The sequence below is a fragment of the Phoca vitulina genome, unplaced genomic scaffold, assembly GCF_004348235.1.
Source record: "Phoca vitulina isolate PV1807 unplaced genomic scaffold, GSC_HSeal_1.0 scaffold28, whole genome shotgun sequence".
NCBI classification, from domain to species: domain Eukaryota; kingdom Metazoa; phylum Chordata; class Mammalia; order Carnivora; family Phocidae; genus Phoca; species Phoca vitulina.
In genome coordinates, this window is record NW_022589731.1 from 22,600,532 (window position 1) to 22,620,556 (window position 20,025).

General features: G+C 41.6%; 1 protein-coding gene across 1 annotated transcript; it reads left to right on the forward strand.

Annotated features, from left to right (window-relative positions):
- The first annotated feature begins 12,883 nt into the window (after window positions 1–12,883).
- On the forward strand, window positions 12,884–16,414 carry NPS (neuropeptide S). The gene is made up of 3 exons (XM_032423017.1): window positions 12,884–13,011; window positions 13,124–13,205; window positions 16,235–16,414. The coding sequence occupies exons 1-3, from the start codon at window positions 12,884–12,886 to the stop codon at window positions 16,412–16,414; spliced, it is 390 nt and encodes a 129-aa protein (XP_032278908.1).
- The last annotated feature ends 3,611 nt before the right edge of the window (window positions 16,415–20,025 follow it).

Sequence of the window (20,025 nt, forward strand, 5' to 3'; positions counted from 1 at the left end):
AAGGTTTATGGGAATGCCTAGGTCCTGGAGGGCTGCCTATAGGGAAAAGCCTACACTTGGCAAATCTAGCAGGTTCTCCCCTCAGAACCTGGAGGGTCTGAGGATTTTTTTCCCCCTTTAAGCCTTCACTGGGGAGCCCAGGCAAAGTTCTATAGGGGATGTGAGTCCCTGCCCCAGTCCCACGATGGGGGATGGTGGGACCTCGATGGCTGGGCAAAGGCTGTTCTTCTTCCTTGCATCTGCTTTCTTCTTGATGATACTCAGAGAGATTGTCTGGGAAGTAACCTCTGCCAGGTGAAGGAGGGGAGCGGGAAAAAGAGGCAGGGCTGGGTCCCAGAGCTGGCGGTCATCTCTTTGCAGACTCTAGTCTCCCTTGGGCACCACTGTGCGGGCATCACGCCCCGGCTAGAGCATCACGAGAGGGACACAAGATGTCCACACCAGAGCCCATACGGTGTCTCTGTGTCCCCATCTGTTAATAGGGATGGTGCAGAGGGTGGCAATGAGGTGGTGCATGTGAATGCACCTGAGACACATTGTTCTCTTTCCTGGAGATTACCTTAGTCTGGTCTCCTCTGGGAGGAGGGGTGGGAAAGAGAGAGAGTTGGAAGGAAGACATGGCCAAAGATTATCCTGCCTGTCCCTCCTCAGCTTCTAGACTTTCATCTCCACTTGGCTTCTCCAGGGTTGCCACAGCCACCGGACAAGGGGGCCCCAGTTTCCTCCTCTGACCTTTCTCCTGTCCTTCTTCCTCTGCCTCCTCCTCACTTCTGCTCTTCAAGTTCGGACTGTCTTCCTCTTCATCACGCCCAGGGTTACACTTAATCAATCAACCTCTCTTGGCTCCACTTGGCCATGACACCTTGCACTGTGACGTCTGGTCAGCTGTGCCAGGACCATCCTCATAGGTACCCTCGATCACCTCTCAAGACTCTTGGGCAGCCATTGCTAATTCCCAAGGTAGGAACCCAGGCACTCTTGGTGTCCTTGGTGCGGCTCCAGTGTCCTTCCTTTCTCCTGCAAAGGTGATGGGGGGACTGGGTCTGTCGCACATTGATGCACACTGTTATCACCCAAGCTTTCCCCACTGATAGTCAGGGCCATCAATCACAGCCCACCCTGTGATTGATGAGAACAGGATGTGGGCCGAGGAGGAGCTCATAAAGTATTTGTTGAATAAACACATTCTTTTTCCAGAATAAAACTGAACAGGTTATTTTCCTTGTAAAACAAGACTTTGCCATAGTCCTCACTTTTTTTTTTTTTAAAGTAGTCTCCACACCCAACATGGGGCTTGAACACAAGACCTTGGGATCAAGAGTCAGATGCTCTACTGACTGAGCCAGCCAGGCATCTCTTTTGCCATTGTCCATTTGCAGTTTAGTGGCTCATTTTCTTTATTTCTTCATTCATTCACTTGTTCATTCATTCATCAAATGATTATTGAGTCCTTACCTTTCTTTGTGGGGATAATGAAGCAGTGAACACGATAGTAAACTCCCCATTGCTGGTGGGATTAGGGCAGGGTAGCAAAAGCAAACAAAAGAAACAAAGGCATCAGATGGCTGTGGGGATGTGGTAGAGGCTTCCCTGGTGCTTTGGTGGGGGCTCAGGGAAGTCCTCACTGCAGAAGTGATATTTAGACCAAGTCTAATGCAGGTGGGGCAAGCATGCAGACTCAGAGGGGATTACATCCCAGGTAGACAATGGCGTTCCAGGTTCAAGGGAGAGAGAGAAGGCCGGTATGGTTAGGAGGAGAGGGTAAATGAGTCTGGGAGGGTAAATGAGTCTGGGAGGTGGGCTGAGTCCAGATCACGTGCATCGTTTCTCATGGTGAGACAGAGTTGGCACTTTGGCTAGGTCGGATCCTCACTGTGCCGGACTGCATCCAGGTTTTGAGCACTAAATGCAAATAGCACTTGCAAGTCATTGACAACAGGAAGTCCACACCTCTTCACCTCCAGCCCCCCTGGGAGGCCAGCACCTGCTGGCTTTTAGTAGGGCTTTTAGGCTAGGGACAAGAGCTTGGACTTTATTCTCAGTGCAATGGAAGACATTTCAGTGTCCAATTTACATCATTAGATATTGTCACCAATCACTCTGGCTACTGTATGTCAAAGATTTTAGGGAGTAAATAATGGCAATGGTGAAACCAGGCAGCAGGCTCATTGCGGGCTGCATCACATATGTTGGCTATGTCCATATGGCACCCTGGGGAGTGTAAGAGAAAGAGACTCAAACTGGGGATTCAGGGGCAAACGTCAGGACTCTATAAGGTTGTTGAGGGAGATTGTGTAGAGAGATGAGAAGAGGGTCCAGGATGGAGCCTGGGCACTTGGAACATTCAAAGTTTGATGAGAGGAAGAAGAGCTGAAAAGAGGTGGTAAAGGAATAATCAGCAAGGGAGGAAAAAACCAGGAGGGTGTGCATCATGGATGGTGAGAGGAGAAAGTGCTTCAAGAAGGGAAGAGGTTGATAATCTGTGTCCAGTGCTGCTGAAAGATCAGGGGACATAGGGACAGAGAGGTGACCACATGTTTGAAAAGATCTTTGGTGACCTTAACAGAAAAAGTAGTGGTGGAGGTACCAGCCTGTGGGCTATTTTTTTAAAAAAATCCAGATTTTTTTAATTATAAAATGATAACAACATGTTTGTAAGCTGATGGTAGTAATCTCTGAGAGAAAGAGAGAGAGGGAGAGAGAGAATGCAAGGGAGAGAGGGAGATAACTGTGGGCACAAAGTCCTTGGTGAATTGGGGGGCTTGGCCCCTCATGGGAGCAGGGACTTTCATCCACAGCAACCAGGCAGGGGCTGTACATGAGTGGGTTGATAGGTTTCATGGTGAGAAAATGACAAAGCACCTGACTCATTGCTTCAGCTTTCTCAACAATGTAAGAGGCAAAGCCATGAGCTAGATTTGCGTGTCAGGGTTGGCAGGGAGTGGGGGTTGGAGTACAATGGGGCCGTAGGAGGGTTAGAAGAGAGGGTACGAAACCCCCCTTTCATCTACTGAGAGGATGGGTCTACTTACCAGGTAGTTCATGCTTTTCGGATAAAGCGGAGGTCACTGGGGATTTGTGGTCATGAGTTTTTGCATGAGACCAGCACTCATTATTATCGGGTTTTCCTTTGGTCATAACCTGAGTGAGGCTCACAGATGGAGGCACTTGGGTTTGCTCAAAGTTGGAGTTTTGCCAGTCATGTTTGTTATAGGGAGAGAGAAGCACTTTTAGGGGCATGATTTTGATGATGGACTGGGGGCTCTGAGCTGGTCAGTGGGGAGGAGGACCCCAAGTAGGTGGTGGCTAGTGAGGATGTGGCAAGAACACAGACTGGAAGCCTCACGTGGTTGAGGGGTCTCTGGGGTGGGAAGGTGGGAGGCAGTGGCCATGGTTGGGGGGGTGGCATTCTGGAGGTGCTGTATTTCTGCGTGGCTACTTGAGCTGGTGAGAAAGATCACCCCTGATATCTCACCACCCCACCCCTCCAGCTAGGAACCGGGTCAGTTAATTTCTGTCTCCCAAACCTCTCTACCTCCATGGCCACCCCCCCTGGTGCATAGGTCCGTCTTCTCTTCTGGACTCTAACCACAGCCCACGGAGGGACCTCTCCACCCCAGCCACTGACCCTCCCTTTCTGCCTGCTTCCGGCAGCCAGACATTCTTCTAAAACACAGATCTGATTGGGCCATCACTCCTGCTTAAAGGCCTTTAATGGCATCTGTGGATCAACTCCAGGGCATGCATGGCCTACGCAGCAGGGATCCTGCTCTATGTTCCGACATGGGTCTCTGCATTAGCCAGCCTCAATCACTGGTAGGTCCTCAGGTGACTGTGACTCCTTCCCTATCCTACCGGGACACCTGCTGTCCTGTCCCTTCCTCACCGTCAAGACTGAGCTCTGTCAGGTGTTTTACCACCCCCATCCCGACTGTGGAGTTCCCATTTCTCCCTTCCTTGACTCCTTTGTGGCATTTTCTTATCACTGCACCCCAGAGCCTCACATGGTCCCCGGCATATAGTGCACCCTACTGAATTCTTTGACGAATCCATAAATGAAATGTTGACCGGCTGCAAAGAACATTCCCTAAATGTTTTCAGGAGACTGCCCAGAGCTCGGTGTTTTATAACAGGATTTTTCCCTCTCATGGTCTTTCCTTAGAAAGGCCATTTCCAGTCGCTTTTCATCGGGTACCCACGTAGTATACTGTGAAGAGCACATCAATGATTAATGCGTTTATTAAATAAAATGCCATTCATGATATGGGGAAACTATGTCTAATATAACATCTGCCTTCTTAAAAAATTCAGAGTATCATTAAAATAAAATCAAAGTGTAAGAAAAATAGAACCATGTGCAGAAGTTTGTGCCTAAGAACATATGTTAGTGAAAAAAAACTAGTAGCATATTTTATTGCTAATTATCTAAATCAACATGTAAAATATGTCATTTATCTCAAATACTGTTTCTGATGGTTTCTAAAAATAACTGTATTTCATTGAATTGAAGACCCTGTCAATTAGAAGATATACCACTATTTCATGCATCACCAAGAAAGAAAAATAGGCTGCCAATTAACTATGATACCTTTATTGTAAAATGTATACCTGCCCCAAATGTCTGCCTCCAGCAGAAGAAAGAAAGAGCTTAGAGCTTACTTATTTCTTAATGGTGGTTCTCAACAGGGGGCGATCTAGTTTCCCTCCGCCAGGACATTTGGTCCTATCTAGAGACATTTTCGGTGGTCACAGGTAAGGTGGTGGTGCTATTGGTATCTACTGAGTAGAGGCCAAGGATCCTGCTAAATATCCTGCCAGGCTCCGGGCAGCTTCCAACAACCAAGGATCATCAGCCCAAAATGTCAACAGTGCCAATGAGGCAAAACCAGGCTCTAAGGAAACAAGGAGATTTGCTTATGCTTTCTACATTCCACTATCACCTTCTGGATTTCCTTTGCCTTTTATTTCCATAGAACATGGATCTTAAGCACTGGGCCTATCCTGCATGCATATATGAAAACTATAGAAGCATTTTAGGAGCAACCGTGAATTGGAGCAATGATTTATTTCAATAAGTTAACCTAAGCCCTGCACAAGGCTTTATTTCTCCTACTCTAATATAAAACCAGAAAATACACTCAGCCACATTCTGCATTTTAATTATACTTTCAGAGGTATAACAGTTATATGAATTAAGAAGCAGTAAACTTAAATTAATTTTTTCATATATGCCAAAAGATGCAGGCCTTAATGTGTGTTATAATGCGTGAACAACGGAATCAATTGTAGAATTTTTTTTAAAGATACCCAAACCCTAAATTACACTGAGCTGATAGCTTTTTTCCAACTGGTGACATGTCTCCTTAACATCATTGGAACACAGTTCCACATCGTAGGCTTAGCAAGGAGCTAAACCCAGTAAAAAAGTTGGTGCTTGTGGGAAGTTTCCGGGTGTTATAACAGGAAGCTCTGGAACTTATAAAAAAGAAGACTTCTTTGATCTTTTCAGTCCAAGATCTGTCTGACTTGATGTGCTTGAAATCCTGAAGCATGAGTCAGAAAGTGTCACCCAACTTTAGGGGTGACCAAGGAGAAGCAAAAGTTAAAAAGAATTTGTTCCTTCTCTCTCTGGCTTTCACGCTGATGTCAAGAGGACATTTGTGAGAAGGGCATGGGTGTCTCTAAGATAGTTACCTTGTGACAAATAAGAGGTAAACTTTCACTGAGAAGTCCATTAAATTCCAAGGCTGAGTTGAGTGCTAATCCGCCCTTTAGGTGTTGACAATAGGTCTTCACATGTTCTAACTACACCATAAGTACTTGTCATAGACATCTGACTACAGGCCTGGTCACCAAAAGAGACAGTCCAGTCTCAGGCAAAACCCTCCTGAGCCAGTGCCAGGCAGAGCTCCCGACTCCAGTCCCACTTCTCACTCCATTACGTGCCCAGAAGCCACCACCCATATTCAGGTAGCCAGTGCTTGGCATTCTATCTCCTCCCTATAATCAGAACCCAGTTGAAAGAAGAGTCTTGCACTAGACATTTACAGATTAGGATGGATTTAGTTTGGTGATAATGCTGTGGATTCAAACATTTTGATCCTAGACTCTAATTAAGCAGCCAAAGGCTCTGCTTCTGGTTCACAGGAAGTCAGGCCTTGATCGATAGTTTAGAAAGGAAGCTGAGATGGTGGAGCTTTGGCCCTGCCTCAGAAGTCAGAGCTGTTCTGGGGCGCCTGGGTGGCTCAGTCTGTTAAGCATCTGACTCTTGGATTTTGGCTCAGGTCATGATCTCAGGGTCGTGAAATCGAGCCCCGCATCAGGCTCCATGCTCAGCGCAGAGTCTGCTTGAGATTTTCTCTCTCCCTCTCCCTCTGCAGCACCCCCCACCCAACTCATCCTCTCTCTCTCTAAAATAAATAAATAAAATCTTAAAAAAAAGAAGTCAGAGCTGTTTATATGACCTGAGCCCCAGCCCTGCCCGCTCCCAGAGTCTGCCTATCTGATACTTGGGTTCTGTTTTTAATAAGCTTGAAATGCAAACACAAATCCTGCTAATGGAACTTTAGCTGAGAATTCAATGAAGACAAGAGATGAAGTTGTCTTGTTCACTCTTGTGTCTCCTGGGCCTAGAACAGAGCAGGTGACCAAAATATAGATATCCAGTGAACAGTAGACGGAACACCTCTTAAGTGAAACATTGTTTGATGGGATTGATTCATGCCATGCTAGTTGCTTTTGAAGGCAGAAGTCTTTCCTGTGGATATATGCCGGGGTTGAACAATTGATGTAAAAGGCTTCCTACTCCATAATTTTGGTTAGCACGTATGAGAGGTGATTGCCCTTTGGCCAGCTGTCAGTGTGGGACGAGAGTTCCCCACCCCCAGTCATGGGGTCAGGTGGTACTGTCAGGTGATCTTTTGAGTTAGGGAGGGAAGGCCAGTATGCCAGGAACAATTACAGGGCTATATTTGAGAAGGACTCCTGATTCCTTTACACAGCATTCAAGGCTTTTTTTTGTGATTTATTCCCTTTAATGAATGTTTACTGAACAGCTACTGTGCTAGTTTCCTGTATCGAAAACACCCCAAAATGCACTGACTTAAAACAATAATTATTTAGTATTGCTCACATTTCTGCAGGCTGGGGTGGCTGATCTCGGCTCACGGTTCTAGACACCTCTACTAACCTTAGCGAGGCTTTTCACTTGTCTGCAGCTGACTGCTGGCCAGAGGCTATGAGCTAGCTCTACCACATGGGTCCCTCATCTTCCTCCCAGGATCACAGGCCAACACAGGTGTGCTCTTCTTAGGGCAAGGACAGAAGTGCAGGAGGACAAGCCCAACCATGAAGTGCTCTTCATGTTTTTGTTGTACTATGTCTTCTGAACCAATGACAAAGTCAAGGAGTCAGGACTTACACTCTGTCCATGGAAAAGAGAGAAAAGAGGGAGTGGATATATCTGAACAAAGATCTAATCTACCGTATCAAGCATGTACCAGGAATATCCCATCAGCTTCACTCACTAGTAAGTCTTTGTACTCTTACAGGTCCAGCCGTCCAAACACATGAGTAAATGAGTGCCATGAGGGTAGATGGCAGAGGAAGGAAGAACCACCATCTATTTGACCTCATCTGTGGTGAGATAATTTGGACTTATTATAGATTTATGTTTAAGCCAGTAATTCTAATCTGTAGGGGAGGGGAATCTCAGGAAATCTGAGAATGTGATGAAAGCTTTGCTTTATTTTCCCAGATGAATGTCCACATACACAGAAGCACAGTTAGCAACATATAATTTTAGAGGAGTTAAGGGCTCCAAAGCCCATCTATGGATCTCCTTGGGATTTCATGGATGTCTAGCCAGGAGCATCTGGTCTAAAATCTTCTAACTGGAAGACCCGGAGAAGTTGGGATAGGCCTGAGTTATCAAGAAGGACTTCTGGAAAGCGTGTTGACATCAGACTCCATGGGGAGTCTGTTCTAACTGAGAATTAGACCTTGAGGGACTCCAGGATTTTCAGATTTGATACTGTCCCTGGATCTCCTATACTGAACTGTTTCCAAGTGATATGGATTTATTTCAACAAACAAAAAAAGCACCAGCAATATACTCAGCAATATCTTCAGAAATGTGAAGCTCCCAAGAAGTTCCCAGGAGACAAAGCAAACACTGGAAAAGAAGAGAAACATTAAGCCATTTAAGGCACTATATGGTTAAGCATCCAAATGACGCCGTCGCAGTGAGTGCAAAATATGTCTCAGACAGTTGTCTTGCAAAATCTCTGAGGATGCAAAGGGGAATGTGGGCCTTAAGATTATGGAGGGCTGCTCTGCCCTGGAAAAGTAGGATAACAAGAGACAACCAGCTAACTCACTGTCATTTCTAGAGGAAGGATCAGGTCATGAGCTGGGGTTGGGGATGGAAATGAAGGATATAAGAATTGTCAAGTGATGGGATGGGGAAGTGGTACCAAGAGAGTCCCATTAACATCTTGCTTCAAAGACACAGAAGATTAAACTTCAAGGGGTCACGCGTGTGCGCATGTGTGTGTGTGTGTTGGTTGGTCAGGGGCAGGGGATTTGAATGTCATAAGTGCTGTCTCCTCCAGAGCTGAGTAGATGAACGATGTTGTAGGTCCATGAGTGGGGACTGTGGCACACTGTTTGAACTGTGGTCTCTAAAGTCACACAGAACTGGGATCAAAGCCTGGCTGTGCCCTTCACAAACAGGGTGATGTTGGGCAGACTGTTTAACCTCCATGAGACTCAGTCTCTTCAACGAGGGTGGAGCTGGTAATAGTGCCTTCTTAGAATGGTGATGAAGACTTACTGCCCTGACCCAGAGAAAGAGGCTGTGCAATCTGCAGCGTATAGAAAGTGCTTAGTAAATGAACACATCCTCGGGTTTAGTGGTTAAACTGTCTTGTGAAGTAACTAGTCTGTGCAAAAAGGGAGGTTTGGCTTATGTAAATGGGGTGTCAGAGGAGAGAAATTGCTTTCAAGTATGGATCCAGAAGTTTAACAATACCTGCAGGTCTCTATCTCTCTCTCTCCCTCTCTCTCTCTCTCTCCCCCCCCCCCCACCTTTGTCTCTCTCTCAATCTCTCTCCCTCTTTCCTATTTCCCTCTTTCTCCCTCTTCATCTTCTCTGACTTCTGGCATGGGCCTCCTTATCAGCCAAACTTTTTATACATAGTAGTGAATATGTTCTCTGGCATCTCCAGATATATCTAGTCCATAGTACATACTTTTTTAAAGTTTTACTTTTATTACAGTTTTATCGCATGCACCTGATTTAAAGGATCGACTAGCTCTAAGGGGGGCACTTCTATGAAAACTACACTTCCTACCTTCTCTTCCATTCCCTATCTCAGAGTCATCGCTTTCAAACTTTTTGGCTGATTGTCTATTTCTCTCTCAATAACATGATTGGTTTTGATTTTTTATTTTTCAGCATTATAGCATGAATTTTTCTGTACAAATTAGACAATTCACCCCACTACAAAAATGCACTATTTCCAAAATCTAGCTCCCAATTTAGTTAAATTACCCTTTGGTTAGATCATTGTTCAATAATTACATTACTGTAACTATGCAGATGATACTCTCTGCTGAGTCAAGTAGTTAACTGTGATTACTTTTGTTTCTTACAGAACTTTGTTTAATTGGAACAAATGTCTTTTTCTGTACTTTTGCTTTTCTTTTTCTTTTTCTTTACTTATCTGTAGATTTGTCACTAAGTCAACCCCAAATTCTCCCATTGTCTAATTCTCCTCTCAAGATATGCAGATATACTAAGGCTTTCATTTTCTTACAGAAATCTCTCCCAGAATCATCTAGTTACACCAATCTGGACTTTTTGCCCTTCAGGCCTGGTGTGCACGTCTCACTGGGGATCTCTTCTTACCGTCATCCTGGGAATTTTCTTGCTTTGTCTCCTGTATTGATCTCCTGTTACATGTATCTCACATTTTCTTCTTTATAGGTGCATATTCTCATTTTTGGTGGAGCATATCCTGAAATGCTTCCTGACAAAGGGTGTAGGGGAAATATAATTTGGAGATCTTACATATCTGAAAATGTTTATTGTAGTCTTCCACTTAAGGGATAGTTTGGGAATAAATTCTAGGTTGGATATCATTTTTCTGCAGAATTTTGAAGGCATTGCTCTATTCTCTTCCAAGCTCTTACATTATTTTCGAGAATTCTAAAATATTTCTGGTGTCTGAATCTTTGTAGTTAATTTGGAGATTGTAGGATGCAATTTGCTAAAATTTTATGATGATGTATCTTAATATGGGTCAGATTGACCTGTAGTGCCAGACACTTGATGAGTCTCTTCCTTCCCAAAAGTCAGTATCGTCTATTATGGAAAATGTTCTCGAATTTCCTTATTGATGATTCCCTCTCCTCTTTTTTTTTTTTTTCCATTTTCTTTTCTAGAATCCCTATTATTTACATGTTGGAACTACTGGATGGGTACTATTCTTTAATTATTTTAGTTTTTCTCCTTATCTTTTCTTCTGTAATGTCTGGGAGATTTATGCAACCCTATCTTTCAATCCTTCTGAGCTTTTTTTTTTTTTTTTTTTTTTTTCTTTTTTTTTTTTAAAGATTTTATTTATTTGCGAGAGAGAGAATGAGAGACAGAGAGCATGAGAGGGAGGAGGGTCAGAGGGAGAAGCAGACTCCCTGCCGAGCAGGGAGCCCGATGCGGGACTCGATCCTGGGACTCCAGGATCATGACCTGAGCCGAAGGCAGTCGCTTAACCAACTGAGCCACCCAGGCGCCCCATTCTGAGCTTTTTTTTAATAGTTTTAATTTTCATGAGCTCCTTTTTGTCCTCTAAATGATTTGCTTTATATAGCTTTCTTTTCTTATTTTATAGATACAATATTTTCTCTTCTCTCTGGGAGAATATTAGTGTTTTTTGTTTTTTTTTTTTAAGTTTTCTTCTCTTGTATTCTCTCCTGTTTCTTTCAAGTCACCTTTACTTCCTGTTTGTTGGTTTCTATCTTTCAGGATAAAACACTGCTGCTATGGACTTCTCTCCCATTTTCTTTGTTCTTACCAGTTCTGCCTTTATAAATATCTTGTACTCATTTCAGTTGCATCTCTGAATTGTCTGTTTATATTAAGAATAGGCGCTAAAACATCCATAAATTTTTGTGTGTGTGTTAGTGGGTACTGTCAGCCCTGGACTTTAGTGGATTTCACTTGCCTGGGCTGCTTTTATGTGGGGACCCTAATGTCTGTATCTCTAGGTTTTTCATCTTGAGCTGGGCAGATTCCCCAGAGAAGGTGTTCCATTCTCTTGTCTTGAGGATAAAGACCGGTCTAACAGTGTTCAGGAGCTGTGCCATGGGTCTCAGTCTTGAGTGTAACACTGGTTCAGCCTTTGTTTTCAGAAAAGTAACCCCTTAACACCACTACACCTGATTCCCTTGGTCAGGAGACACTCTGCTTTACCATTTCCATAGAACAGACCTATAGTCCTCTGCTGGGGCAGAAGTTGTTTGGACATGGGAAGTGGAGAGGGGATGTGGGATTGAATTGAGTCATGTCTTAAACTTCCAGCTGATCCTCTTCTTTTTAGTGCCACCTTCACCACATCCAAAAGCAACTGGTCCCATGAAAACTTAAGACTGTTAATGGTCTGTTACTAAACTATTTTAATAAGAACGTTTCTCAGGATCTACTTGGTCAATTGCTCATCACTCAACAAAACACTTGCTGTCATCCTCTCTTCCATTTTTTTTTGTTCTTATGTGTTTATTTTAGCTGGGTTTAAAGAGACACCAAAAGTAAATGTGTGTGTTCAGTTTTTGGTGTTCTTAGAGCTGTTTATCTCCCAACCTCCAAGTGATATCCCCAAAGACTATGATAAATATGTTGGATCACATGCCCCAGCTCCCAACTTGGCACTAATCCCTGTGACCTTTGTTCTCTTGAGAATCTGGGTCACCTGCTTTTCCTCGTGGTAGACAAAGGGTGACTATATGATCGACAACTATATGAGAATCACACCCATCAGCAGTTCCCTAAAGAAAGGGATGTAGCACTGACAAACAGGTAACAAATGTCCCAGACACAGGGCAGCTTTGTCCTCCAAAAGGTGCTGATCTTGAGGAAGCAAGGATTTCCCTCGGTTGCTTTGTATTCAAAAAATGTTGGCTCCATCTCAGAAACACTAGTTATCCAAGCAGAAAGCACCTCCCTTGATGTTTTTCTCCATTGTAAGCTCCAGCAACATCTGTTCACACTTAGCGCTCCTGAATCAATTTATTAATGTGGATGCCCATTGGTTTGCAAGGGCAGCAAAGGCTTCCTGGAGAAATTCTATGCCCTGGAGAGAAAAAGGAGGCCATGGCAGGCAGCCTTTTCAGAACTCTGGGCCTTGGACTCTGGGTATGCACATGGAAAGGGATAGGTGCAGTGCCTTTCCTTTATTTGAGTGACCAGTGACAAAGGGACATGATACTTGTTTCCCTGCTTTCACCTCAGAAGTCCTAAAGGAGGGAAATCCATCGTGGAAAACTTAAATAATCTGTGTGCATTGTGAGGGTAGATGTTCTTCATTCTTGTAAGTATTTTGTGTTCGACTCTGGAACATGATGCTGGACATTCAAAGAAATAATGCCATCCTGTTTAAGTGTTAAACTCTAAGCAAAACAAACTTGTGGTTTCTTTTGAGACCTCTAGCTATCTATGTCACAATGACACAGTTTAGAAGACAATGCTTTTGAAGGACATTTTTAATGGCAAAATTTAAATGAAGTCAATGCTTGGTAGCTCACTGACAATGCCTGTGCGTTATTGGCCTTTTCCAACTTAACAAGAACAAAAAAAGAACCAATTAGTCACATATGATGAGACATGATGACATTTTTACTCCTGAACTTTTCTGGTATAAAAGGGTCACCCAAGGAGGATCTGACAGTAAGTGTGAGGAATTTGGCAATAAAACCACCGGTCTGCAGAAATTTTGGAAAATCCAAAATGATTAGGTGAAAGACTGCCTTTTTCCACAAAGAAAACTGTTGAGTTCATATATGCTTTTTTTTACTTATACTTCCCTAAATGAAACTAATCTTAGGGTTTTTTGCCCCTACCCTACAGCTCATTAAAATTCAGCCTTATTCTACTTCTATTGATTTCTACAATGCATGTGTTCTGGTGTTTTCCAGTTCCACCTTCTAAGGTAAGAGTTTTGCCTCTATTTTTGATGCTTGACTAGATGGTTTTTAAGTGTTTAAGTTCAAAGTAATCTCAGGGAATATGTGACAGAAAAGTAATTTCTCTTATTATTAGAGCTTTCAATGAAAAAAAATAAGTAGAGTCAAGAAATTAGTAAAAAGAAGTGCTTATGTGACAAAAATAATGCTAGACTTATTAAAATTTGTTTTAAATTATTTAAGAGTTGGCTCCTGCATAGAAAAGCATGCATTTCAATGTAAAATGTGCATAGTTTTGCCCATGACAATTTATTTATTTCACGTGTGCACTCATGATCAAAGTGAACATTTAACCATTGAAACTATATTACAAATACAATGGATCAGTTTTTTAAAATAGTGAATTTACCAATTTTATAAAAATGGTAACTTTTTCAGAAACAGAATATAGATAAAATGCCATATCTCAATGAAATATCACATAAAATATTAATTCATGTGTTTATTCAAGAATATTGATTGTCTAATGTTAATCATTGAACTGTTCAAAACATTCAGAAAATGAACGTCTTTTTTTGGAATTTTTAATACTATTTCTACTTGATATTTCAGTTGCTTTAATGTCAATGCTTTGTTTAAAATTTTAAAATATTTTTTGTCACTGATACTGTTTTGTGTTCACTGAAACTTAACCTGGCATACTGTAATTACTGAATCAATGTAATTCATGAAACTACTTTTAGGATAATGAGATGCTACATAAATCCTAAATAATAGATAAAAGTCCAAACATAATGATTTAGCTGTTTATATTATTGGTCTTCTTTGCATCTGTCATTTTTCTATTACTTGTTTACTGAAGTTAGCTTCTTTTTTCCTGATTTAGTCTTATGAGCATTCAACACTAATTGAGTCATTGATTCTATAAGACACCAACCATATTGATCAAGTTGATGAGTCACAACCCATAAATTGGTTATTTTCTCAAGTGTCTTCCTAATTACTTTCTATTCTTTTCCTGAAGGTTTGTTCATGACATTTCTGTTGAACAAGAGGCATTTGTGTGCAGCTTTTTTTTTTTTAATTAAGAATGTACTTTCTTCTAATGTACTTACAAATCTGCTTGTCCATATATGAAATTTTCTTCTTTCCGTGCGTTTTCCATATTTCTATTTTTGCATGTGACAATTTCATTCTCATTATAACTCAATCGTGTAGCAATGGTACCAATTTGACTGTTTAAGGTGAGTAATTACAGACAAAACAATGTATAGGCTCTTGTAATATTTGATGTGAACTTCATAAAGTACATCAACTAGGCAAGTATACCATATTATTCTGTTAACAAGTTAGCTCTGGCAAGGACTCCCTTCAATGATCAGCAAAGTACATCAGTATCTTTTTAGGGGTGTTTTCAGCATCTTATAACCAGAAATGATGCATTTCTTTTGCAATACAAAGGTGGTATCATGAGTATTTCTGGAAAGAACTGGAATGCTTCCCTTCCTGAAATGACTCATAGGCCCCTCCTTGCTGGGGATTTAAAATAGATGGCATTATACCATGCTTAGATTTCCTCCATTTACACAGGGAAAAACACATAGTGGGCGTTCAAATAAGAGTTTTTGATTGGTTTCCCATGACCAATATTTCTGAAACTGTCTGACTGTTCCCAGGTCTGTAGTATGTTTCTTTCCTTATAATAAAACCGTTCAGCCCCCTTTTCTTTTTATTGCTCTCATGTGGTTGAGAAATGGGCTTGGAGTCAGGTGTTTCCACTCAAATCCCTGCTTCACCTACAAGCCATTTTTCAAAAAAGATTTTATTTATTCATTTGAGAGAGAGAGAGAAAGCGAGAGACAGAGCACAAGCAGGGGGAGGGAGAGAGGGAGAGGGAGAAGCAGATGCCCTGCTGAGCAGGGAGCCCGATGCCTGGCTCCATCCCAGGACCCTGGGATCATGACCTGAGCTGAAGGCAGATGCTCAACCAACTGAGCCACCCAGGTGCCCGACCTACAGGCCATTTAATTTCCTCATTTATACGCAACTCATGAATCATTGAACACTACATCAAAAACTAATGATGTACTATAGAGTGGCTAACTGAACATAATAAAAAATAAATAAATGTATTTCTTATTAATGAAAAAAATAAAACTGAGGAAATGATAATACCACTTTATACATAGAGCTTTCTGAGGGGATAAAATGAGGTGATGCACATAAAGGATTTACCACAAAGCAGGTCATTGATAAATCTTTGCTCCATTTATCGATAGAACTTGCAGTTGTACCTCATCAGTGCGTACATCCTCTGAAACCACAAAGGAGGGGACACAGGACAAATGTTGAAAATTCTTACTTGATCTCTGGGTCAGGCCCACTTTTTGGAACTGCCAGCCCTGGTCCTTGGGACATGGCCCTTTGCTCTTTACTTGGTTCCTTTATCTGGAAAGGATGGGGTTGAACTGCATATACTCGATGGCCAGTTTGAACTCTTGATTCCAGACATGTACTTCCTTCAAGACTAAGTACCCCCACACTCTCCGGGTCTTCAAACCACTAATGAGAAACTGAACCAAAGTCAAAAGATGAAGATGCTATTGTTCAAATAGCAAGATAGCCTTATGGAAAAGCTTGGTAAATGACCCAGGACAAATCTCAGAGGGAAAGTGTTTCCAACTGAAATCTGAAGTTTGGTTATCATGGATTGTTTTTCTTAGTGAATTTTTAAAAACTTCCTAGGACTAATTAGTGCCACTTGAAAGATTCTTTATGAAGTAATAGCAACAAGATGATTATGTATGGTGTATGATGCAAATCCCGAATGACAGCAATTACATAAGTAGTATAAAAATTAGACGAGAGAGTAGATAGCTCTAAATAATATTTTGTATTTAGATAAAGTATATGTTGTGTGCTAGCAAAATTTCTCCCTCAGAAAGGTTGGAGACATTGGATTTACAGCCTTAAGATTTTGAAAATTGTTACTATTGAAATAAACTTTTCATCCTAAAGCTGTATTCTCTCCCTCCTCCCCACTCTGAATTGCCAGGTGTCTGGAAAATCTGATTACTTTCTCATCCTGTTGAACAGCTGCCCAACCAGGATGGACAGGAGCAAGGGACTAGATTTTCTAAAGCCCATTTTCGAGAAGACGTTTATGAAAAGGTCCTTTTGCAATGGAGTTGGCACAGGGATGACAAAAACTTCCTTTCAAAGAGCAAAATCATGAATAAGTATGCAAAGGACTCTGGGAATTAATCTCAAACTTTGTAGAGTGTGACTAATATGCTAAAAGTCAGTTATATCTTTATCATTAAGCATTGGTGTGCTCTCAATTCTTAAATATCATTTCTCTCTGAGCTGGTAGAGAGTAAATTGAGTTTAAAAAAAATGTAAGATAAGTCAAGCAGAGAAAGTCAATTATCATATGGTTTCACTTATTTGTGGAACATAAGGAATAGCATGGAGGACATTAGGAGAAGGAAGGGAAAAATGAAGGGAGGGAAATTGGAGGAAGAGATGAACCATGAGAGACTATGGACTCTGAGAAACAAACAGGGAGGGGGGTAGGGGGATGGGTTAGCCCGGTGATGGGTATTAAGGAGGGCACGTTCTGCATGGAGCACTGGGTGTTATATGAAAACAATGAATCATGGATCACTACATCAAAAACTAATGATGTATTGTATGGTGACTAACATAACATAATAAAATTAAAAAAAAAAAATGTAAACCTGCCTCAAACTTCCCCTGCAAGAGAATAAACTATTTATGTGATCAGTTAGCGACTTCCCTGGCTAAGGATGAACACATTTGCTTTGATCTTGAATTGTCCAGAAAGTGTGAGCATTTTTTTACTCTAATGACAATGGTATGATTTCTTTCCTGCCTGTAATACTGTAATATCATAATACTGATTTCTTTTTCTTTTTTTTTAAATTTTTTATTGTTATGTTAATCACCATACATTACATCATTAGTTTTTGATGTAGTGTTCCACGATTCATTGTTTGTGCATAACACCCAGTGCTCCATGCAGAATGTGCCCTCTTTAATACCCATCACCAGGCTAACCCATCCTCCCACCCTCCTCCCCTCTAGAACCCTCAGTTTGTTTTTCAGAGTCCATCGTCTCTCATGGTTCGTCTCCCCCTCCGATTTCCCCCCCTTCATTCTTCCCCTCCTGCTATCTTCTTCTTTTTTTTTCTTAACATATATTGCATTATTTGTTTCAGAGGTACAGATCTGTGATTCAACAGTCTTGCACAATTCACAGCGCTCACGATAGCACATACCCTCTCCAGTGTCTATCACCCAGTCACCCCATCCCTCCCACCCCACCCCCCACTCCAGCAACCCTCAGTTTGTTTCCTGAGATTAAGAATTCCTCATATCAGTGAGGTCATATGATACATGTCTTTCTCTGATTGACTGATTTTGCTCAGCATAACACCCTCCAGCTCCATCCACGTCGTTGCAAATGGCAAGATTTCATTCCTTTTGATGGCTGCATAATATTCCATTGTATATATATACCACTTCTTCTTTATCCATTCATCTGTCATTGGACATCTTGGCTCTTTCCACAGTTTGGCTATTGTGGACATTGCTGCTATAAACATCAGGGTGCACGTACCCCTTCGGATCCCTACATTTGTATCTTTGGAGTAAATACCCAGTAGTGCAATTGTAGGATCGTAGGGTAGCTCTATTTTCAACTTTGTGAGGAACCTCCATACTGTTTTCCAGAGTGGTTTCACCAGCTTGCTTTCCCACCAACAGTGTAGGAGGGTTCCCCTTTCTCCGCATCCCAGCCAACATCTGTCGTTTCCTGACTTGTTAATTTTAGCCATTCTGACTGGTGTGAGGTGGTATCTCATTGAGGTTTTGATTTGGATTTCCCTGATGCCAAGCGATGTTGAGCACTTTTTCATGTGTCTTTTGGCCATTTGGATGTCTTCTTTGGAAAAATGTCTGTTCATGTCTTCTGCCCATTTCTTGATTGGATTCTTTTTTCTTTGGGTGTTGAGTTTGATAAGTTCTTTATAGATTTTGGATACTAGCCCTTTATCTGATATGTCATTTGCAAGTATCTTCTCCCATTCTGTCGGTTGTCTTTTGGTTTTGTTGACTGTTTCCTTTGCTGTGCAAAAGCTTTTTATCTTGATGAAGTTCCAATAGTTCATTTTTGCCCTTGCTTCCCTCGCCTTTGGCGATGTTTCTAGGAAGAAATTGCTGCGGCTGAGGTTGAAGAGGTTGCTGCCTGTGTTCTCCTCTAGGATTTTGATGGACTCCTGTCTCCCATTTAGGTCTTTCAACCATTTGGAGTCTATTTTTGTGTGTGGTGTAAGGAAATGGTCCAGTTTCATTCTTTGGCATGTGGCTATCCAGTTTTCCCAACACCATTTGTTGAAGAGACTGTCTTTTTTCCATTGGACATTCTTTCCTGCTTTGTCGAAGATTAGTTGACCATAGAGTTGAGGGTCCATTTCTGGGCTCTCTATTCTGTTCCATTGATCTATGTGTCTGTTTTTGTGCCAGTACTATACTGTCTTGATGATGACAGCTTTGTAATAGAGCTGGAAGTCTGGAATTGTGATGCCGCCAGCTTTGCTTTTCTTTTTCAACATTCCTCTGGCTATTCAGGGTCTTTTCTGGTTCCATACAAATTTTAGGATTATTTGTTCCATTTCTTTGAAAAAAGTGGATGGTATTTTGATAGGGATTGCATTGAATGTGTAGATTGCTCTAGGTAACATTGACACCTTCACAATATTTGTTCTTCCAATCCATGAGCATGGAACGTTTTTCCATTTCTTTGTGTCTTCCTCAATTTCTTTCATGAGTATTTTATAGTTTTCTGAGTACAGATCCTTTGCCTCTTTGGTTAGATTTATTCCTAGGTATCTTATGGTTTTGGGTGCAGTTGTAAATGGGATCGACTCCTTCATTTCTCTTCTGTCTTGGTGGTGGTGTATAGGAATGCCACTGATTTCTGTGCATTGATTTTATATCCTGCCACTTTACTGAATTCCTGTATGAGTTCTAGCAGTTTTGGGGTGGAGTCTTTTGGGTTTTCCACATAAAGTATCATATCATCTGCAAAGAGTGAGAGTTTTTGACTTCTTCTTTGCCAATTTGGATGCCTTTGATTTCTTTTTGTTGTCTGATTGCTGTGGCTAGGACTTCTAATACTGTGTTGAATAGCAGTGGTGATAGTGGACATCCCTGCCATGTTCCTGACCTTAGGGGGAAAGCTCTCAGTTCTACCCATTGAGAATGATATTTGCTGTAGGTTTTTCATAGATGGCTTTTATGATATTGAGGTATGTACCCTTTATCCCTATACTCTTTGTCAAATGCTTTTTCTGCATCTATTGAGAGGATCATATAATTCTTGTTCTTTCTTTTGTTAATGTATTGTATCACGTTGATTGATTTGCAGATGTTGAACCATGTTAGGGGCATAGATATTTACAATTGTTAGATCTTCTTGTTGGGTAGACCCTTTAAGTAAGCTATAGTGTCCTTCCTCATCTCTTATTACAGTCTTTGGTTTAAAATCTAATTTGTCTGATATAAGGATTGCCACCCCAGCTTTCTTTTGGTGTCCATTAGCATGGTAAATGGTTTTCCACCCCCTCACTTTCAATCTGGGGGTGTCTTTGGGTCTAAAATGAGTCTCTTACAGACAGCATATCAATGGGTCTTGTTTTTTTACCCAATCTGATAGCCTGTGTCTTTTGATTGGGGCATTAGGCCATTTACATTCAGAGTAACTATTGAAAGATATGAATTTAGTGCCATTGTATTGCCTGTAAGGTGACTGTTACTGTATAT

What these genes read in the sequence shown, in the direction of transcription:
- NPS (XM_032423017.1), top strand. Translation starts at nt 12,884, where the DNA reads ATGACATTTTTACTCCTGAACTTTTCTGGTATAAAAGGGTCACCCAAG. An exon ending in GGAAAATCCAAAATGATTAG is followed by an intron (nt 13,012 to 13,123) that starts GTGAAAGACTGC and finishes CCTACCCTACAG; the next exon opens with CTCATTAAAATTCAGCCTTA. An exon ending in TTCCAGTTCCACCTTCTAAG is followed by an intron (nt 13,206 to 16,234) that starts GTAAGAGTTTTG and finishes CTGAATTGCCAG; the next exon opens with GTGTCTGGAAAATCTGATTA.